This window comes from Chanodichthys erythropterus, chromosome 18 (genome assembly GCF_024489055.1).
Source record: "Chanodichthys erythropterus isolate Z2021 chromosome 18, ASM2448905v1, whole genome shotgun sequence".
NCBI classification, from domain to species: Eukaryota; Metazoa; Chordata; class Actinopteri; order Cypriniformes; family Xenocyprididae; genus Chanodichthys; species Chanodichthys erythropterus.
Window position 1 is genome coordinate 35012847 of NC_090238.1, and position 23155 is coordinate 35036001.

Below are 23155 nucleotides of genomic sequence, written 5' to 3' on the forward strand. Positions count from 1 at the left end.
ATTTCATTTGGGGTGTGAGGGGCGGGACTACCTGTCACAGCAAAAGCAAACCACAACATTCCAAACAATCCCAGATGGACAAAATCAAGTCCTGTCCTATACTTGGATATACATTAGGAAAGAAAAGACTATCACAGCTTCAGTTTCATGTTGACTTTAAAGTGAAGTTATGTTCTTCTATAGAGGATAGATTATGGTCCTGCAAGGCACCAGCCACAAGGTTTTATGTTTATAGCTGTAAAATCCAACTAAATCCAGGATTTTTATATTGGAAATATCGTACTTAAGCATTTGAATATCACAATTAGGCTTAATTAAAAGATTAAGCACTGCATAAATGTTTGTTATTTGGACTCCTCAGTTTGAAGGACCCTGGTCATAATCTGTTCTTATACTCCAGGGTCCAGTTGCATAAACACAGCTGCTAAATTAAAGGCATAGTTCACCCAAAAATGAAAATTACCCCATGATATACTCACCCTCAAGCCATCCTAGGTGTATATGACTATCTTTCAGATGAAACACAATTTGAGTATTTATATAAAAAAAGCTTTATAATGATAATGAATAAAGGATTTTGAAGCCCAAGAAAGCACATCCATCCATCATAAATGTAATCCACATGACTTCAGGGGTTTAATAAAGGCCTTCTCAAGCAAAGCGATGGGTTTTTGTAAGAAACATACCCATATTTACAACTTTAAAAACTGAAATAAGTTTCCGACAGATGGCGTATGCATCGATTTATGGTGAAAGAGTAAACTTTGACCTGACACATGACATATTGACGAATGTGGAAGTACAGAGGAGAGAGCAAAACTAAACACCGGTCACAAATTAGACAGTTCTCTTTTTAAAGAGAAATGTCAGAGGATTTTGATATAAGAGAAGAGGAGCTTGAGTTTGTTGCCCAGCCCTATTTGTTTGAACCACGAGAGGCGTCAAAGCCGAAATTTTACATTGCGTCAGAGGTTACACTTTTGGCTTAAGTTGACGTGTGTATGGCCCTCTTCCGGAAGCTAGTTAGTTATTATAGTTTTTAAAGTTGTAAACATGGATATCTTTCTTACATTGCTTCGCTTCAGAAGGCCTTTATTAACCCCCCGGAGCCGTGTGGATTACTTTTATGATGGATGGATGGATATTTTTTTTAATATTACTCCGGTTGTATTTATCTGAAACAAGATACTCATATACATCAAGGATGGCTTGAGAGTGAGTAAATCATGGGGAAATTTTCATTTTTGGCTGAACTATCCCTTTAAGACTGTGTCTTATGAACTAGTCTGACCAACTAGCAATTAGTTATGACTAATCAGTGTTACCTTCTGGATTCAAATTAAACTAATCTTCCATCTTGAGAAAAAAATTTAGATGACTAACTTGTAAGACTAGTCTAAGCAGTTTATGCAGCCGGCCACAGTACTCAATATTTTAATGCCTGTGGTGGATCATCATACCATACAAATGCATCAGCTCATCAATGACATTACAACACAAGAATGATGCTGATGTTGAGAACAGCAGTGTAACAGTTAATAGTGGACACTTGAGTCTATGTCTTAAAATCGAGCTACATGGCATCTAGCTAGATTAAGACACTGTAGTACATGCCTAGACAGCAGTTTTGGGCTTCATATGCACGTTCAATGGGTACATCTGAGTGTAAGCTCAGGTTTTTTTTTTTTCTTAAACACGCTGGTTGACTTAGTAATATCCAGGGTTGCCAGGTTTTCACAACAAAAAACACCCAATTGCTCCTCAAAACTAGCCCGATCGCATTTTAGGGGGGTCCGACAGTAAAAATCACATTCCAGGTGGTAAAATTCGCTTTTTGGTGGGGCTCCCCTGGTAAAATTCGCATTCCAGGGACTAAATATCACGTTATTTTGGGTCGATTCAACCTGCAGACATGAAAAACAACCTATGGCACAGTGTAAAAGTAGCCCAATTCCCCGGGAAAACCACGGACTTGGCAACACTGGTAATGTCATACTAGCATATACTACTCCTACAACGATATCAGGAATCATTTCGAAGGCTTCGTCCTCCGGAGGTCGCATTTGAAGGCTGCATAAGTCATTAAAGGGTTAGTTCACCTAAAAATGAAAAATAATGTCATTAATTACTCACCCTCATTCCACACCCGTAAGACCTTTGTTAATCTTCAGAACACAAATTAAGACATTTTGGTTGAAATCCGATGGCTCAGTGAGGCCTCCATAGGGAGCAATGACATTTCCTCTCAAAATCCATTAAAGGGATAGTTCACCCAAAAAATGAAAATTTGATGTTTATCTGCTTACCCCCAGGGCATCCAAGATGTAGAGGACTTTTTTTTCTTGAGTCGACAAAAATAATGATTTTTAACTGCAACCGCTGCCGTCTGTCAGTCAAATAATAGCATTGATTGGGAACTTGAACAATAAGAGTCGAAAAAACTTCCATAGACAAATCCAAATTAAACCCTGCGGCTCGTGACGGCACATTGATGTCCTAAGACACGAAACGATCGGTTTGTGCGAGAAACCGAACAGTATTTATATCATTTTTTACCTCTAATACACCACTATGTCCAACAGCGTTCAGCATTCGTTTGGTGAGGTCTGATCGCGCTCTGACGACGGCAGTGATGTCTCGCGCTCATTGAAGTATATGGGAGAGACATCACTTCCGTCATCAGAACGCGTTTTTCCTGTTCACTAACAGGAAGCTGAACGAAGTTGGACATAGTGGTGTATTAGAGGTAAAAATGATATAATTACTGTTCGGTTTCTCGCACAAACCGATCGTTTCGTGTCTTAGGACATCAATGTGTCGTCACGAGCCGCAGGGTTTAATTTTGATTTGTCTAAGCAAGTTTTATTTACTGTTATAGTTGAAGTTCCCATCTACTGCTATTATTTGACTGACAGACGGCAGCGGTTGCAGTTAAAAATCATAATTTGCGTTCGACTGAAGAAAAAAAGTCACCTACATCTTGGATGCACTGGGGGTAAGCAGATAAACATCAAATTTTCATTTTTGGGTGAACTATCCCTTTAATGTACTAAAAACATATTTAAATCAGTTCATGTGAGTACAGTGGTTCAATATTAATATTATAAAGCGACAAGAATATTTTTGGCTATAATATAACGACTTATATAGTGATGGCCGATTTCAAAACACTGTTTCATTAAGCTTCGGAGCTTTATGAATCTTTTGTGTCGAATCATGATTCGGATCGTGCGTCAAACTGCTGAAAGCACGTGACTCCGAACCGCTGATTCGACACAAAAGATTCATAACGCTCCGAAGCTTAATGAAGCAGTGTTTTGAAATCGAACATCACTATATAAGTCATTATGTTGTCTAAAAATATTCTTGTCGCTTTATAATATTAATATTGAACCACTGTACTCACATGAACTGATTTAAATATGTTTTTAGTACATTAATGGATCTTGAGAGAGGAAATGTCATTGCTCCCTATGCAGGCCTCACTGAGCCATTGTATTTCAACAAAAATAACTTAATTTGTGTTCCGAAGATTAACGAAGGTCTTACAGGTGTGGAACGACATGAGGGTGAGTAATTAATGACAGAATTCTAATTTTTGGGTGAACTAACCCTTTAATGACGTATGCAGCCTTCAAATGCGACCTCCGGAGGATGCGGCCTTCGAAATGAGTGTGTATTGCATAAATATTACGTGTATTCCGGTGTTGTGCCTAATAGGATAGAAAGGTGTTTTTAAAATTTCCGTGAATTAGTTCTTTCAAAAAAAAAAGTTAAATTATTTTTTTTATGCTTTGGCGTAATGACGTCGTCACGTGTCCTAAAATGTTTCAAAAAGCCATATTAGGAATGATTACGTTTTATTAATTGTTTTTTGTAATTTCTTTCCCAGTTTCCAGTTCAGCTAGCTCATAAAAACAAAGCCAATGACAGCATAATAATATTATGTTTTACAATGTAAATTCTACAATTTACAACTATAGGCTACTAAAATTATACTATTAAAAGTTTCATACAGTATGTGCTGCTTTGATCAAATTCCCATACAAGTCGATTCACTCGGTTCACTCGGTTCTTGGCTCATTATGAATCAATTCATGCTCGATGGATACGGTTCTTGATTCATTTGAATCAGTGAACAAGAGCCAATCGAACCTATTAAGTTCCATTCATGAACGAAGTCCAGCTTTATGAAGCGATTCAACCAAATCATCACAAAGATCCGATTCTAAAGAACGATTCAATGGCGAAACGGACATCTCTAGTACTAGATAGGCAGCTCACAGTGTTTTGAAACACAGCCGGTGTCTGAGCATGTGCTGTTACTGCTGCAGTGGAGTAAAATATGTCAGTTATCACCGGACAGCAGCGAGAGGAGAGAAAGAGAGAGAGAGACGGCCACAAATGCACCGGTTTTCTGTGTAATTCTTTTGTTTTACACCAAAATGAGGCCCGGCTCCTCTAGTTCTACATCAGCGGAAGAATAATAAGGTAAGTCTGACCGGCTTTTACGATGTTTCAGGGGTTTCCAGCATGGCTTATCCTACAATTTACGCTAGACAGAGTCAGGAGTAAACCGGTGTCATTCAGTGCACCTTTCTGAATGTTTTCTCGGACACCAGCTCTCTGTTATCATCACATAAACAGGCGAACGAGGAAGTCAAATGCTGCCATCTCCATCGCGCACTTCATCTTAAACGCATTCATTTGCGCTTAAATCTAAAATCTGGCTAAAGTTTGACCATTTGCGATGTTGATTCTGCCTATATTGTTTCTTGGTTGTCAGATACAGTACATTGGGAACTTTATTTAACGTCATTTTTAAACTAGGAAATGTAATGTTCTAGATTCACACTGTTATAAATCACACAGTTGTGTTCTTTCGTACAGTATGGAAGTGTACAGTTGTGTCTGCGCAGGCGGCGCAGCGCTGCAGTGCTCGGTTGTCATGGAGGCCTGCGCTGCGCATCCGAGCGGTTCTGCTGTCACGACTGCGGTATATTCGGTCTTGTAAGAAACCCCCCAGATTTACACCCCCCAAACAGTTCTTATTAACACATCAGATGCGAAATGCATTCGCATCATATTTGATGACACTTCAGAAATAGGCCGTATTTTGACTAAACAAACCAAAGAGTTCAAGTTCTTCACACATATTGGGGTCACTGGTTATAAACAGACCTTTGGCACTTGTTCCATCTCAGTCACCTAATATTACAGCAGGGTAAAGCCTATATAAATACGACACGTGCCCTTTAAGAGGTCGTTCCGGGATAGTTTTGGATGGGTCAATATTTACTACGCTGACTCTGTCCTCATATTTCATAGCGCTAAGCTGAAGCCCCACTTACATCAGCAGCGTGAGATCAAAGACACTCAAAGCTGACTTGATTAAAACTGGGGATTTAGTGTTTAGTGTGGAAGATCAGCTCCACTGGCTGCACTGCACGCAGGCCACATCTCAATCTTGCTTCTCAAAATAGCATTTAAGATGTGTAATTATGGTAAATGTTGGGTTGTCATTATTTTATTCTCCATGGTGGAATCAAAGTCTTGCTGTGTCAGTCTGTTTTAACATCACTGTGGCTTGGTGCAGTCATGTGACTAACCCTGGCTTATTAAGGCTCTGAAGTTGTTAATCTCTTGGCACTGACCCTGGAGGGTCTGGGACATACTTGTGGTCCTGAAAGCTCTTGGGCTGCTTCATGATCACTTGAAGTAAAAAGTATATAACTGGCCGGGCTACAGAGCAGAGCTGGGTGGTCCTGATCCAACATGATTATTTCAGCTTTAATTCATTTAACAGCATTTTTAAATAGTTTTAGTTAAAGGATTAATCCACTTTCAAATAAAATTTTCCTGATAATTTACTCACCCCCATGTCATCCAAGATGTTCATGTCTTTCATTCTTCATTCAAAGGTTTTTGATGAAAACATTCCAGGATTATTCTCCTTATAGTGGACTTCAATGGACTCCAAATGGTTGAAGGTCAAAATTACAGTTTCAGTGCAGCTTCAAAGGGCTTTAAACGATACCAGACGAGGAATAAGAGTCTTATCTAGCGAAACGATTGGAAAAAAACGAAACTGGCACCACGTTCGTTCTGTAAGTTGAATAGGGAAGGCGTAGGACATACGGCGTAAGCTTTTTGAAGAATACAGAAAGCGGAAGCACGTACAAGGTGATCATTTGTGTTTATAAAGTATATACAGTTGGGGTTTTTTTTTCGAAAATGACTGATCGTTTCTCTAGATAAGACCCTTATTCCTCGTCTGGCATTGTTTAAAGCTCTTTGAAGCTGCACTGAAACTAATTTTGACCTTCAACCATTTGGTGCCCATTGAAGTCCACTATAAGGAGAAAAATCCTGGAATGTTTTCATCAAAAATCTTAATTTTTTTCGACTGAAGAAAGAAAGACATGAACATCTTGGATGACATGAGGGTGAGTAAATTATCAGGAAAATTTTATTTGAAAGTGAACTAATCCTTTAACAATAACAACACTAGTAGGTCATTCCGTGTCAAATCAACCAAATTTTTGATTTTGTTAATATTTTTATGAAGAAATACAAACATAAACATGATGAAAGCCAAAATATTATAAGTCACAGATGTATATTACTGAGTAATTCACTATTTTGTAGAAGGGGGGTCAAAATGACCATTTTCACCTGTGATTTTGGTGCCAAAATTAGAGGGGGTGAAAATGACTTTAGAAAGATGGCAGCATCATTATTTAATTTTTACACAGAGACTGGTAGGTCTATTAGTAAAATCTGTCGCCTTTAGCAATCTTTGTTGCAGTATATGCCAACGGTGACTGTTCAAAAAGGGGAAAAAGCACTTCTTGCCCACTTCCATACATATTGTTTTTTATTTTTTAGAGTTTGCGTTCCTGTAACTCTATGAGTATTAAAGATGTCTTAATATCCTTCTAGATTCTCATTCTTAGTAAACTTTTCTTTGGCAAACTTCATTTTTAAGGCCCTATATAGTTCAGTCCCATAGATATTGGGACCCCGATGTGATTTCATGTCCAACCTGTTGATTTTTACCCATTTTTAATGGTCAAAAACCAAATGTGGGTAACTTTTCAAACAACTCAGTTAATGTGTTTAAAGAAAAATGTTTGAAGAACAAAATACTGAAACTAGAAATGTATCGTTTCCCTCTATCAAAACAAGTGCATACAACACACCTCTCTGAGTGCCAAAAAAGTATTTTTCTAAAGTGTTTCCGTGTCTGTAACTCATGAAGTAATTAAAACTATTATTTTAGATTCTGGTTCTTAACAAACTTTCCTTTTGCTATCCATATATTTAGGTCCCCAAAATGGTTCAGTTCCAAAGATTTTGGGATCTCAATGTAGCTCTAAGAGTGTATTGTTAAATTGTGCACATTTTGATTCTTAAAAGCCAAATGTGGTTCACTTTTCATACAGCGGATTCTTTTTTTTTTTTAAAGATGAACAGCTGAAGACAATGTTTAAACTAGAAATGTATCTCGCTTATTTCTGTCAAACAGAGCATTCCTGTCTGAGTGCCATGAATACTGTTTTTACAAAGTTTGCGTACCTGTAACTCAAAAAGTATTAAACATATCTCAATATGATTTTTAGATTCTGGTTCTTAACAAACTATTCTTTTAGAAATCTTCAAGGCTCAATATGGTCCAATCCCATAAACATGGGGATCTCAATGTTGATCCCATGTTCATATAGTTGAATTTTAACCATTTTCAGTGGTCAAAAACCAAATGTGAGTCACTTTGCACACAGCTGATACTTAAAGGGGGAATTTCTGAAGAATAAATAATGTTGAAACTAGAAATGTAACTTGTTTCCTTCTATGAAAAAAACTCCCTGTGTGCCAAAAATACACTGTAATGGTAAAGTTAAGGCACATAAATTTACTTTCAAAAGTGTATATCTATATGAATTAGTTTCAGGGATATTTGAAAGATGTGATTTTGTTCATGTTAACAAGAGTTCAAATATGCAAGTATCGCAACTACATGTTACCGCATTGACATCCCAAAACCCCTGGGATTGAACCATATAAGACCTTAAAAAATGGAGATTCCAAAAGAAAAAGTTTCATAGGAACCAGTATCTAAAATTATATAAAGATAGCTTTAACATGAGTTACAGACACGGAAACACTTTAGAAAAATACTTTTTTGGCACTCAGAGAGGTGTGTTGTATGCACTTGTTTTGATAGAGGGAAACAATACATTTCTAGTTTCAGTATTTTGTTCTTCAAATACATTTTTGAAAAGCTGTTTGAAAGGTTACCCACATTTGGTTTTTGACTATTAAAAATGGGTAAAATTCAAGTTTGGACATGGAGTCACATTGGGGTCCAAATATCTATGGGATTGAACTATATAGGGCCTTAAAAATGAAGATTGCCAAAGAAAAGTTTATTAAGAATGAGAATCTAGAAGGATATTAAGATATCTTTAATACTCTTATGGGCACGCAAACTCTGAAAATAAAAAAAACAATATGTATGTATGAAACTCAAGCATAATCTATGCAATTGTGTTGACAGAAAAAAAATAATCAAGAAACGCTTCTAGTTTCAACATTATTTGTTCTTCAGATGTTCCTCTATAAAAGAAAAAAGTATCAGCTGTATGAAAAGTGACCCACATTTAGGTTTTGACCCCTGAAAATGTGTGCAATTTAACAATTTACTCATGGACCCGCATTAACATCTCAATATCCCTGTAAATGAACCATATTGGGCCTTAAACATTAAGATAGCAAAAGACAAATTAGTTAAGAACCAGAATCTTAAAGGATATTAAGATATCTTTGATACTTCTTGAGTTAGAAGCATGCAAACATGAGGCAAAAAACGTGCTTTTTGCCATTTTTGAACTGTCACTGTTGGCATATAATGAAACAGAGATTGATAAGGTCGACAGATTTTACTAATAGACCTACTAATCTCTGTGTAAAAATAAAATAATGATGCTGCCATCTTTCTAAAGTCATTTTTAGAAATAAAAAAATCTGGCTCAGGTAAAAATTGTCATTTTGACCCCCCTCTTCAAAATAGAGGATTACTCAGTAAATGATATACATCCATGACATTTAATATTTGGGCTTTCTGAAGACATTTATGTATTTTAACCAGAAAAAAATCAAAATCAAAATTTTTAGCCAGGGCATTGACATGGAATGATCCAAGTAGCATTTTCATGATAATATTATATAAAATAAGCGATCATTTAATGTCCACAATTTTGCATATGTATCATTTCAGATTATTAAATTGTATTGCATAATAATAATAATAATAATATATATATCTGAAAATCACATATCAGTCAACCAATAATTATTTAGCCACTCCCAGTTACTAACAGCTTTCAGCCACTATGTTATGCATTATGTTTCGTTTGTGCCTCATTAGGCTCATTAAACATGCTAACGAGTGAAACTCAGGATGAATTGTCCGCCCCATGCTGAAGAATTTAATGAAACTGGTTCTGCCTCCATCTGAAACATGATCATCACTTAACAGACCTTATCAGCAGCACTTCTCGTACCTGATGAGGAGAATGAAGTCTGTGTGTGGCCTGGAGCCAAGGTGCTGTCTAGAGTAACTGAGCTGTGTGCGCTATTGATCCATTGCCATTTATATTTGTGCAGAGTGGAGTGAACTCATGGCAAGAGACCAGAGCTCTCAACAGTCACCTCTAGAAATAGCGACTATAAGAATGCATCGGAGCCGGTCATTCCAGTGTGGCAAAGGATAAAGTTATCGCATATTGTCCCTGTCATTGATGTGCCATTGTTCTCTTGGCAGGTGTGTAGCTGATATATTGACAAAGGAAAGACAGAGTAAAAACCAAACAACGGGGATAGTGTAACCTTTATTATGTCTGACATTTTCATAGTAATCAAATAGGCACTTAAAGGCACAGTTCACAAAAAAAAAAAAAAAAATTTTGCAAAATGTTCATATATGATGGAAGCAAGAACCAGGCACTCTCACCATAAAAAGTAGTCCATATGTCCATCCTTGTGTGCTGTAAGTCTTATTAAATGAATAAGTTATTAATGTTATTTTAGTATTATGTAATTATTTTTTATTCATATTTCAGTGTTTCCCACAGGAATTTGTGAAACTGTGGTGGGTGTGGTGATAAAAAATACATTTTAAAGTTAAATTCATCAATCTGGTGCACTTTGAGAGTTCAAAGTAAGAAAAAGGTCTATGCATTGACTTGCACCCGAACTTTAAATCTCAGCTTACATTACACTACATAATAATAATAATTATAATATTATTCCTATGGCAGTAATATATTGTAAAACAAATGCACTGAAAAATAAATTAAACTTTCATAATTAGTTTTATCCTAATTTCTATACTTGAAAGAGATAAATGTGAGCTTTTATTTTGACCTGGAAAACAATTTGTGCCAGTCAATGTTGATATTGTGGTGGACCTCCACAAATAAATGGGAAACACTGGTATTTTAACTTAAAGGGTTAGTTCACCCAAAAAATGAAAATTCTGTCATTAATTCCTCACCCTCATGTCGTTCCACACCTGTAAGACCTTCGTTTATCTTCAGAACACAAATTAAGATATTTTTGAAAAAATCAGATGGCTCAGTGAGGGCTGCATTGACAGCAAGATCATTTCATTTTTCAGATGCCCAGAAAGTTACTAAAGACATATTTAAAACAGATCATGTTTATTATTATTATAAAGTGACGAGAATACTTTTTGTGCACCAAAATAACGACTTTAATCAGTGGTTCGGAGCGCCAAAACCTGTGATTTCAAATGAGGCTTCATTACATCATAAGTGTTTTCAAAATTTTAATGGTTCACATGACTTTGGCAGTTTGATACACGCTCCGAACCACTGATTTGAAACAAAAGATTCGTAAAGCTTCGAAGCTTCATGAAGCAGTGTTTTGAAATCGCCCATCACTAGATATTGTTGAATAAATCCATATTTTGTTTTTTTGGTGCACAAAAAGTATTCTCGTACCTTCATAACATTAAGGTTGAACCACTGTAGTCATATGATCTGTTTTAAATATGTCTTTAGTAGCTTTCTGGGCATCTGAAAGAGTTAATTATCTTGCTATCAATGCAGGCCTCACTGAGCCATTGGATTTTATCAAAATATTCTAATTTGTGTTCTGAAGATGAACAAAGGTCTTATGGGTGTGGAACATCATGATGTTGAGTAATAAATGACATCATTTTAATTTTTGGGTGAACTAACCCTTTAAACTTATTTTATTTCAGTTAGGCAGCATTTCTAAGTACATGGCCGTCCACATGATGTAAAAGAAAACGGGACTCTTCGGACCAGGCGACCTTCTTCCACTGCTCCGAGGTCCAGTTCCGATGCTCATGTGCCCATTGTAGGTGCTTTTGACGGTGGACAGGGTCATCACATTCACTCTGATTGGTTACACAGCAGAGTGTTGTGACACATTCCTCCCATAACCATCATTCAAATTTTGTGACTTGTGCCACAGTAGACCTTCTGTTGGCTCAGACCAGACGGGATAGCCTTTGCTGCCCTTGTGCATCGATGAGCCTTGGGCACGATGAACATCGATGAACACCCTGTCGCCGGTTTGTGGTTTGTCCCTGCAGTCCGGGAGCAACCCACAAGCCTTGCCGTTTCAGAGGTACTCTGATCCAGTCGCCTTGTCATCACAATTTGGTCCTTGTCTGTTGCTTTGGTCCAACAATTTGGTCCAGTCACTCATATCTTTATTCATGCCCATTTCTCCTGCATCCAACATGTTGATTATGAGAACTGATTGTTTGCTTACCTCCTAATCTGCCCAGACCTTAATATGTGGCCTTGTTAGGAGATGATCAATGAATCATTATGATATTTGCTTCACCTGTGACTGTTCATAATGTTTTGGCTCATCAGTGTATATTTTATTTTATTTCAGCTTTATTTATTTGCAGAAAATGGTAATTGGTGTTTTGGGTTCAGTACAAGCAAAGACTATAGAATAACACACTCGTATTGTTTTGAATGGGAGAAAGTGTAACGCGCAATATGGCGGAATAAGTCCCGCCTTCTAAATAAGAGCCAATCGCCGACTGGTAAAGTCATCGCGTCACTTCGCAGCTTCGCGGCCGTTAGAATCACCGGTTTCTATAGAAACAGTCAGACGCGCGCCTCCGAAGAGACGCGCATTTAGGTCTGCGCATGCGCATTAGCTTGATCCAGCCTGAAAAATACAGTTTTTTTTTGTCATGATTCGAGTGTTTAGAAACTAAATTTATGAGCCGGTTGTTGTTAGATTTCATTGGTGATTTCAAATATGAAATTTAATCGTAAGGTTGGCGAACAGTTTTGGAGAATTTGATGTTTCCCCATTCAAAGAGATAGGAGCTGCATGATGCCCAGAATGCCCGAGAGGCATTTCAAAGATGGCCGCCGAGTGAAATGACTTGTCTTAAAGGGACTTTGGTACAAGTTAAGCTCAAACAACAGCACTTGTGGTATAATGTTGATTACCACAAAAAGTAATTTCCATTTCTTCTTTGTTTTATTTTAAAAAGCAAAAACCTGGGTTACAGTGCTGAGGCGCTTACAATGGAAGTGGGGTCAATCCATAATCGTTTCACAAGTTCACACTTACAAATAATCAAATAGAGTAAAGAGTATTTGGTGTGCTGTCTGACCCAGAGTACCCCTCCCCATCCCTGGCTGGGATAGGAAAAGTTAAGAGTGAGGAGTTGGAGTGGAGGGATGCAGGAAAACTGTCGTTGGACAGAGGTGAGTCAGCTATTTATAAATAGGCCTCCTAGCGCTGATTGGGTGGATTATCTGAACGTCCTCCCAAGCTTTGTTAATAAAACATCATTAAAATACTCACAATTTCAATAGTCACAACAAGATGTAAACAATATGAGTGTTAAAGGGATAGTTCACCCAAAAATTTGATTGAAAACACAAATTAAGATATTTTTGATGAAATCGGAGAGTTTTCTGTCCCTCCATAGACAGCTATGCGACTACCACTTTGATGCTTCAAAAAGTTCATAAAGAGATCATAAAAATAATCCACATGAATTGAGTGGTTTAGTCCAAATTTTCTGAAGAGACTGAAGAGATGTTACATGTAAACATTCATCAACTCGCACATCAGTTGTGGTAAACGGAAGCTCTTTACGGAATTTTTGCTTGATGTACGAGAACCAATGAGGTTCATTCTTGTGTTACAACACGTTTGAGCTTCCTCAAGAACCAATGAGGTTCATTCTTGTGTTTGCTGGTCAATGTTTATATGTGAATAAAAGCCTAAATTCAGTCTTTTCATCATATAAAGTGATCGAGTCTCTTCAGAAAATTTGGACTAAAACGCTTTTTTTACGATTTCTTTATGAACTTTTTGAAGCATCAGTTGTGTAGCTGTCAATGGAGGGACAGAGAGCTGTCAGATTTCATCAAAAAGATCTTCATTTGTGTTCTGAAGCTGAACGAAAGTCGACATGGAACGACATGAGGGTGAGTAATTAATGACTGAATTTTCATTTTTGGGTGAACTATTCCTTTAAGGTGATTTTAGTGTAAAAAAAAAAAAAAATACTACCTCTCTTTGTAAAGTTACATCTAATTTTCAAACTAAACTTCAAAACTTCAAACCCCAAAAAGACTGTACAAAAGTATTTAAAAAGCTTTACAGCTCAAATAATTAACAGAAGACTCAATAGAAGTGCTTTTATAAAATAAGCGTCACATTTCTGCTTTCAAATCTTCCAAATCCAATATATAAGTGCCTCACATAACATTCATTTCAGGTTAAAAGAAAATTAGAGATTTGTCTAATAATAATAATTGCTTGTGGTAATCAATCAACCTAATGTCATGAATGCTGTCGATTGAGCATTATTTGCTGAAACTCTTTGTCTATTTATTCAAATTTGATGCACATTCTTACTGCATATTATACATGAACTTCACATGTATTTTGCCCTCACTAAAACACTATTTCTTCAACCAGTTCCTCTTTTTATTGGTTGCACATTACACAACGTTTCCCTGTCGGCTAGACACAACCAATTCTCATCATCCAATGTCATATAATCCAGCACTTTCAGAAGTCGTTCTGTTTTGATGCTGATCTGTGCAGCTGAGCTTGCGTGTCTGTCTAGTATAGTGATGGCCAGGCTGACATCAGTGACTGCCCTGTTCAGGTTGCTGCGAAGGTCAATAGAGGTTTGACAGGAGGCGATCAATAGCAATGCAGACTGCAAGGCCAGTAAATGAGGGGGATGGGATACAAACACAACATGTAAACACCGTAGCATGCACTGGGCTCTGTATCAGACTCTTTTCAGTGCCTCCAGGTTGTCCGGATGATTGAGCACTTCTATTGTGGCACAAGAGCTGTGTCTTATCTCAATGCATAGATTAATATTTCATAATGGGCTTTCCATTAGAGTGCAGAATATCACCCTTTTAGCAATGTGTGCTGCACTCTCATGGAGTTACGCTGATAAAACCTTTGGAGTTTTCAAGTATGAAATGCAGTTTTAATCAAGTGTTATTTATAACACCTACAATCTCTTACTCTTTCTTTCTTAGGTTTAAAAAAACTCTGACTGAACAATGTCTATCAAAACAGTATTGTTTAAATGGTAAAACCAAAAATGTAATCATAAATTTAAAATAATAATAATAATATTAGAACAGTATTGTTAAATGTTATGTAAGATTTGGGATTTTTTTTTTTTTGAATGAATATTAGTACTTATATTTAGTAGGATGCATTAAATTAATAAAAACTGACAGTAAATACTTTTACATTGTTACAAAAACATATTTTTAAAATAAATACTGTTCTTTTGAATCATAAAAATCCTGCGAAAAAAATGCATCACAGTTTACGAAAAAATTATGAAGCAGTACAACCGTTTTCAACATCGATAATAAGAAGAAATGGTGCTTTGCATAACAGGAATAAATTACATTTTAAAATGTATTCAAATAAAAACAATTATTTTAAATTGTATTTAGTATTTCACAATATTACTGTTTTTATTGTATTTATGATCAAAGAAACGCATCCGTTGTGAACATAAGAGACTTATTTAAAAAAACATAAAAAAAAAAAAAAAATTTTAACCCTACATTTTTTGACCGGAACTGTATGTATAATTATTGTAATATATAATAATGATTTATATAAATAGACTTAAAGGGTTAGTTCACCCAAAAATGGAAATTCTGTCATTAATTACTCACCCTCATGCCGTTCCACACCCGTAAGACCTTCTTCGGAACACAAATTAAGATATTTTTGATGAAATATGAAAGCTTTCTGGTCTCCGATAGACTAACACAATTACTACTTTCAAGGCCCACAATGGTAGTAAAGACATTGTTAAAATAGTCCACTAGAGTAGTTCTATCGGAGGCCAGATAGCTCACGGATTTCATCAAAAACATTTTAATTTGTGTTCAGAAGATGAATGAACGTCTTACGGGTTTGGAACGACATGAGGGTGAGTAATTAATAACAAAAACAATTAATTTTGGGGTGGACTAACCCTTTAAAAGACTACTATCAGATTCCCTCAACAATCTCACAAAGGGAAATTTATTAAAATAAAGTTTTCCCTTAACAACATACAGTATGTGTGCTTTCATAGCCAATTAATAAGACACTTACTGTATCCATTATCTAATCCTATAGGGCTGTACTGTATATTTTGCCACTGTTGAGGAACTAAGAGATTTGCTTATAGTAAACTGAAGATTTTCTTTCCAGAGCTAGTTTGAGTGTTTGTTTTGGTGTAAATGTTAAGCATGCACAGGTCCACGCTGACATGATACTAGAGTAATATCACTTTTCTTTTTCTTTACTTTTTTGTCTGTGCAAAACTATATCCATTCTTTCAAACTCTGTCATGAGAATGTAAACCTGATAAACCCAGTGACTCATACATGTGAGGTTACCAACATATAACTTGAAGCTTATCTGTCTGAAACAGCACCACTGAAGGGATAATTTAGACAACTTTATAGCTCAAATAGAACATTTGTATGGAAGAATGTAATTGGAAAAAATACAAGAAGAAGTCTATAAATAACTGTTTGTTTTCACATTTCAATTGAAATGACTGTCTGTAGTGATCGATGGCATGTCAGAAGCTTATGCGCCATTATTCTTTAAAACAAAGGTGGTACTTCACTCAATTTAACAGGATGGTAATGTTGTTTTTTTTCTTTTCTTTTCAGTACATGAGTACAACATCGGCATTGACAGCTGATCTCAGTACCGCTCTCCTTGGACTCTGACAGACGGTGTTGAGTGTGGACATTGAGACTGCCAGTCAGCAGGTTGGGTAAAATCTGCAAAAATGACTTTCCCCCCCTCTCTCGTTTCCCTACATAACCTCCCCATCAAATAAATCCTCAGTACTCACAGTACAGGTTATATTAGTAATTGGCTTAGCAGATATATTTTAAATGTGATGGTAGACTTGTGGTGTAAAGGTTTGTGTTCGACCCCAGGAGGTCTGACTTATTGAGTCACCTGGCTTCCCACGATGCCCTTGGAGCAAGACACTTAACCTTCATACACTCTCAGCTGACTGTCCCTACAATTAGCCTGCTGTAAGCAGCTTTGGCTGAGAAAAACATTTGCTAAATGGCAAGTAACCAAATTGTAATTGATAGCTCGTAATGAGATCGCATTCACCTCTAATTCAGTTTCACACACATCTCCAGCAACAGTTGAATATCAAAAGAGTCGTAATTGCCTTAGAATTGACCAGTCACCTCTACAGTTTCACTCTGATGTTGTACACAGATGAGCTGTTTTGAGGACTTTAAGCTCTCCATAGGCCCTTCAACACATGATACTGTATTTTAAGCTTTGTGGAGTGTGTGCGTAATGCATATGTGCATGGATTTACATACTAAGATCAGTTATTTTTTTCTCTTATGTCCTCAAGTGACCCCTGTTCGTGTAACTTACATGCTTTTTTCTATTGACGGCCATTCAAAAGTAACCATGTGTTTTAACAAAATAAAATGTTTTGCTAGCAGTATATAAATTGGATCTGTTTCATTTTAGTAGAACATATTTTACCAGTGGTAATTTCGGAGAGTCCTTTTACATTAAAGATGCCACTCAATACTACAGGTTTTTAAACTATAGTAACTTTTTAATGTCATGTTAAAGGTGCATTATGAGATTTCTCAAAATCGTAGTTGAACACTTTATTGCTCCGCCCCGAAATGCACAAACACGCTATGCAAGAGTGTCTCTTTTAACATAGGAGAAGCGAAGCAAAATAATGCTTCGCGAAAAATAAAGCAAAGATGAAAATTACACAAATATACTTTGTATTTAATCTCACTTTATTAGCCAATGTCTTTGCTGCTGACCCTCAATGATCCAATTCAACCATACCAATAAGCAAAAAATGACTGCAGTTAAACATCACATTTGTTTCATTTTTTTTGTTTTTATTGCTGCGCCCTCTACTGTACAGGCATGAATTTGCATTTTCTTCAGCCTGAGGCTTATTTCACTTTTGCTGTGAAAGAGACTTAATGGTGCCATCAAACGTTTTTTTACAAGATGTAATACAAGTCTAAGGTGTCCCCTGAATGTGTCTGTGAAGTTTCAGCTTAAAATACCCCATAGATTATTTTTAATAAATTTTTTTAACTGCCTATTTTGAGGCATAATTAGAAATGCGCCGATTCAGGCTGCGGCCCCTTTAAATGCTTGCGCTCTCCGCCCCCTCCCGAGCTCTTGACTCTATCATTGCATAAACAAAGTTCACACAGCTAATTATAAATTATAATATAATGGATCTTTACAAAGTGTTCGTCATGCAGCATGTCTAATCGCATAAGTATGGTATTTATTTGGATGTTTACATTTGATTCTGAATTAGTTTGATGGTGCTCCGTGGCTAAAGCTAACATTACACACTGTTGGAGAGATTTATAAAGAATGAAGTTGTGTTTATGAATTATACAGACTGCAAGTGTTAAAAAATGAAAATAGCGACGGCTCTTGTCTCCGTGAATACAGTAAGAAACGATGGTAACTTTAACCACATTTAACAGTACATTAGCAACATGATAACGAAACATTTAGAAAGACAATTTACAAATATCACTAAAAATATCATGATATCATGGATCATGTCAGTTATTATTGCTCCATCTGCCATTTTTCACTGTTTTTCTTGCTTGCTTACCTAGTCTGATGATTCAGCTGTGCACAGATCCAGACGTTAATACTGGCTGCCCTTGTCTAATGCCTTGAACATGGGCTGGCATATGCAAATATTGGGGTCATACATATTAATGATCCCGACTGTTATGTAACAGTCAGTGTTATGTTGAGATTCGCCTGTTCTTCGGAGGTCTTTTAAACAAATGAGATTTATATAAGAAGGAGGAAACAATGGAGTTTGAGACTCACTGTATGTAATTTCCATGTACTGAACTCGTGTTATTCAACTATGCCAAGGTAAATTACATTTTCAATTCGATGGCACCTTTAAGTTTTACCAAAAATAGAACTTTTATTTTTTGTTAAAATTAAAACAACATGCAAGCTCAGCTCAGGTGACAAAAAGTAATGCAAAAGTAATGTAATACATTACTTTCCATAAAAAGCAACTATGCAACACAATTAGTTACTTTTTTTAGGGAGTAACTCAATATTGTAATCCATTACTTTTAAAAGTAACTTTCTCAAACACTGCTCAGCATCCGTTTTCAGGCCTTCCTGCTTACTGTAGGTCTCTCCAGGGCTGGAAAGCTTTTATAATGTTAACACGGGTCCTAGCCTTTTTTTTTCCAGTGATATTCCTCTGAACTTTTCGGCTTTTTTTAATGTCTCTCAGCCATCTCTTTTTCTACAGTCTTTCTTCAAATCTCCCTCTTGCTCACTCTCTCTCCCCCTCCGTCATAAGTGGAAACGCTCCCTACTGCTGATTGGCTACATGTTTGTTGTGGTGCTCAGTCCTATCCACTTTCAACAGTGTTTCTGAAAAATCATTTACTGCACCTTTAAGTCCCGTTCACACCAAGAACGATAACTAAAGTTAACTATATTAGCATCCACACAATATCGTTCTGTTATTCTAAGCGCATTCTTGTCTTTCACTTTAAATGCTCGGGCTCATTACAACAGGATGGATTCTGATTGGTTGTCAATGGTTTTATCGTTCATCAGCTGGATAAAATCATTCTGAAAGTCATTCCAACGATATCAGTTCTCTGTGCCGTTATTATATCTGTGGTGTGGACTCTTCAATTCTTTAATATTGAGAATGATTTTTAGAACTACATCTTTATCGTTATCTTTATAGTTATCGTCCTTGGTGTGAACTGGCCTTTAGCTAATGCCTTTTGCCATGGTCACACTAGACTACGGACTCGGCAGTGGTCGTGATATGACGTCAGACTATGTGGCATCTTTTCCAAAAATATAAATTCAACATATAAATTATAATATTAAAGGGTTAGTTCACCCAAAAATGATTACTTACCCACATGCCGTTCCACACCCGTAAGACCTTCGTTAATCTTCGGAACACAAATTAAGATATTTTAGTTGAAATCCGATGGCTCCGTGAGGCCTTCTTAGGGACACTGACTTTCACTGACACTTTCCTCTCTCAAGATCCATAAAGGTACTAAAAACACATCTAAATCAGTTCATGCGAGTTCACTGGTTCAATATTAATATTATAAAGCGACTAGAATATTTTTGGAGCGCCAAAAAAAAAAAAAATAACGACTTATTTAGTGATGGCCGATTTTGCTTCAGGAAGCTTCAGAGCATAATGAATCAGCGTATCGAATCATGATTTGGATTGCTTGTCAAACAGCCAAACTGCTGAAATCACATGACTTTGGCGCTCCGAACAGCTGATTCGACACACTGATTCATTATGCTCCGGTGCTTCCTTAAGCAGTGTTTTGAAATCGGCCATCACTAAATAAGTCGTTATTTATTTATTTTATTTTTAAATATACTCGTTGCTTTATAATATCAAAGGTCCCGTTCTTCGTGATCCCATGTTTCAAACTTTAGTTAGTGTGTAATGTTGTTGTTAGAGTACAAATAAAATCTGTAAAATTGTAAAGCTCAAAGTTCAATGCCAAGCGAGATATTTTATTTAACAGAAGTCGCCTACATCGAACGGCCAGTTTGTACTACATCGCTCTACTTCCTTCTTTAATGATGTCACTAAAACAGTTTTTTGACTAACCTCCGCCCACAATTTGTAGAGTGTGTTTGTCGCCATGTCGAGTGAGTGCTAACGTTGTACATTTTCTGTCGCTGCTTGTGGAGATTAAAGAGTTCAGTCTCTCGGGAATTATTGTCTTTTGTGTTCATTCAGCACAACACCACAATAATCCACATGTAAAACTATGTGCAGCACACGTTATGGTAAGAGGCGTGACCTTTCCGGGCAAGGTTCGCTAAAAAGCTGCTGTCGAATCACAACACAGGAACCGCTGGCACAATCAGAACTCGTTACGTATTTCTGAAGGAGGGACTTCATAGAACAAGGAAGTCATCAGCCCGTTTTTATGACAGTGGAAACAGCGGTATACAGATAAGTAAATTACGTGAAAAATACTGTTTTTTTACACGTGAAACATGAACACATGTTATATTGCACACTATAAACACAATCAAAGCTTCAAAAAAACACGAAAAAAAGGACCTTTAATATTGAACCACTGTACTCACATGAACTGATTTAAATATGTGTTTAGTACATTAATGGACCTTGAGAGAGGAAATGTGATTGCTGGCTATGCAGGCCTCACTGAGCCATCGGATTTCATCAAAAATATCTTAATTTGTGTTCCGAAGATTAACGAAGGTCTTACGGGTGTGGAACGGCATGAGGGTGAGTAATAAATGACAGAATTTTCATTTTTTGGGTGAACTAACCCTTTAAATCCAAAATGCCAGTATTCCATTTTGAAGCCTTTGTTGCAGATTATGCAGATTTGTAACACTTTTTTTTAAATACTTTTTAAGCCTAATAACTCCACATCCAAATAAAAGGAAGATGATCACCATGGCAACCACAGTGACCCCTGAGCCACTTACTGCCCTCTCTCGGTGGTACCTGTACGCCATCCACGGTTACTTCTGTGAAGTCATGTTCACGGCTGCCTGGGAGTTTGTGGTGAATTGCAACTGGAAGTTTCCCGGTGTGACGAGCGTGTGGGCGCTCTTCATCTACGGAACCTGCATCCTGATCGTAGAGCGCATGTATCTTTGTCTGCGGGACCGCTGCAATGTGCTGCTTCGCTGCATCATTTACACATTGTGGACATACCTGTGGGAGTTCGGCACAGGTTTGCTGCTGCGGCAGTTTAACGCCTGTCCGTGGGACTACTCTGAGTTTAAATATAACTTCAAGGGCCTGATCACAGCAGAGTACGCTGTGCCTTGGTTCTGCGCCTCCTTTATCGTCGAGCGACTAGTGATACGCAACACACTCCGGTTGCGTTTCGACGAGGCTGTGGAGCCCTGCCAGGCTGAGGAACGGTTGGACAGAGGCGGTGGAGGAGGATCAGGCAGTGGGCGGAGAGAAAGAGGAGCCGGAGCAGGGGCAACCAGCTCAAACGGCTACGTGAAGGTGGATTGAGGAGGTTTTCAACATCTTCTCACCATCTCAGACCTCCCGTCACCCATGACTCTATCCGCACATCTCAGCCTCTTTCCCAAATGCTTCCAGGGAAAGAGTCACTCTGAGACAGTTGCACAACTGTGAGGATCTTTCTGATTTATTATATATCGTCCAGCTGGCGTGGAGGGACGCTCATTTGCCACCTTATAGCTCAACATATACTGTCTTCACTTCGGGCGAGTAGCGGTTAAGTTCAAGGTTTGTCAGTAGGAGTGGTGCCTGGTGGCAAAATGAGAACGAACCCTCCACCTCTCCCACCATACCTCCCAAACCAGTCCATCCACTCTGGGAGGGGACAAACAAATGACTTGTGTTCCCTCGCTCCAAAAAAAAAAAAAAAAAACCTGTGAAAACCAGGAACGCAGACACATCACTTGTAGAGAAAGGAAAAAGATATATATCAAGTGCTTTTAAAAAAGCAAGTCCTTTTAGATTATGAAGTGTCCATGATGTATATGGTAGTAGCAAATGCAAGTAACTGTTAGGATAAAAGCTTACCTTTTGAATGTTAGTTTGTGCTATTTATTAATATCTAAAATGTAGTTAAGAAATGTCATGATAATATATTAAAAATGTATTGTATATATACTGTATAACCTAAAGCAATGCCTTGTACTTGAATTTGGTGTTTTTTTATATTCATCAAAAAATGTCAGTGCTTGAGCGTGCATGAAAGTTGTCTTCCAGGAGATTTTTTTTCATACAGAAACTGATCTTCGATGTTGTGTACTATTTATTTCCTCCATATTTTTGTTGTTTTATTTTCTCATGGAGATGAACACACAAAGGAGTACTGTATTGTTACATATATAGAGTCCTGGTGCTCAGTACTGAAACCATGAAAACATCACAGCATCCTGTGTTTTCACTGGAGAGAATGTTGTTGTTGTTGTGTGTTTATGAACTGGTGCTAGATTCTCAAGGAATTGTTTTGAGGGATCTAACAATGGTCACGATAAAGGCATTAATTATAGGTTCACTAACCTCAGGTATGTCAATGTTAAATATTTCACATCCGTCTCTCATATGCCATTAAATAATGGATGAAAATGACCAAAAATATTGTGGTGAATTTTTTAAAATGCCAACATCACCTTGGTATTACCCGTATGGTTACAGTTACAGGTTGTGGATTTGCCAGAAAGTTTTGCTTTACTGTATTTGTTATGTTGTTTTTGACCAAACAAAACTGTATTAAAACCACCAATTTCTGAATGCAAGTCCTGTCCAATTTCCCATCAATATTATTGGTTATAAAACATTTCTAATGTGAAAAAAAAAAAAAAAAAAAAAAGTCTTAGGGGCTGTTCACACATTTTTTTGGAATACGTTTTTGCATTCCAATGCACTACACTCTAAAAAATGTTGGGTTAAAATTGGACAAACCCAATGATTGGGTTGTTTTAGCCCAGTGGTTGGGTTAAATGTTTGCCCAAACTGCTG

General features: G+C 37.1%; 1 protein-coding gene across 7 annotated transcripts; it reads left to right on the top strand.

The window, feature by feature from the left end:
- The first annotated feature begins 4212 nt into the window (after window positions 1-4212).
- tmem229b (transmembrane protein 229B) lies at window positions 4213-22847 on the top strand. 7 transcript variants are annotated; one of them, XM_067367719.1, is made up of 5 exons: window positions 4213-4491; window positions 11288-11406; window positions 11524-11679; window positions 16260-16366; window positions 21055-22847. In XM_067367719.1, the coding sequence occupies exon 5, from the start codon at window positions 21086-21088 to the stop codon at window positions 21668-21670; it is 585 nt and encodes a 194-aa protein (XP_067223820.1). In that variant the 5' UTR covers window positions 4213-4491; window positions 11288-11406; window positions 11524-11679; window positions 16260-16366; window positions 21055-21085; the 3' UTR covers window positions 21671-22847. The 7 variants fall into 7 exon arrangements, with proteins under 7 accessions (XP_067223820.1, XP_067223815.1, XP_067223816.1 ...); XM_067367714.1 differs by having other exon boundaries at window positions 16260-16361; XM_067367715.1 differs by having other exon boundaries at window positions 11527-11679; window positions 16260-16361.
- The last annotated feature ends 308 nt before the right edge of the window (window positions 22848-23155 follow it).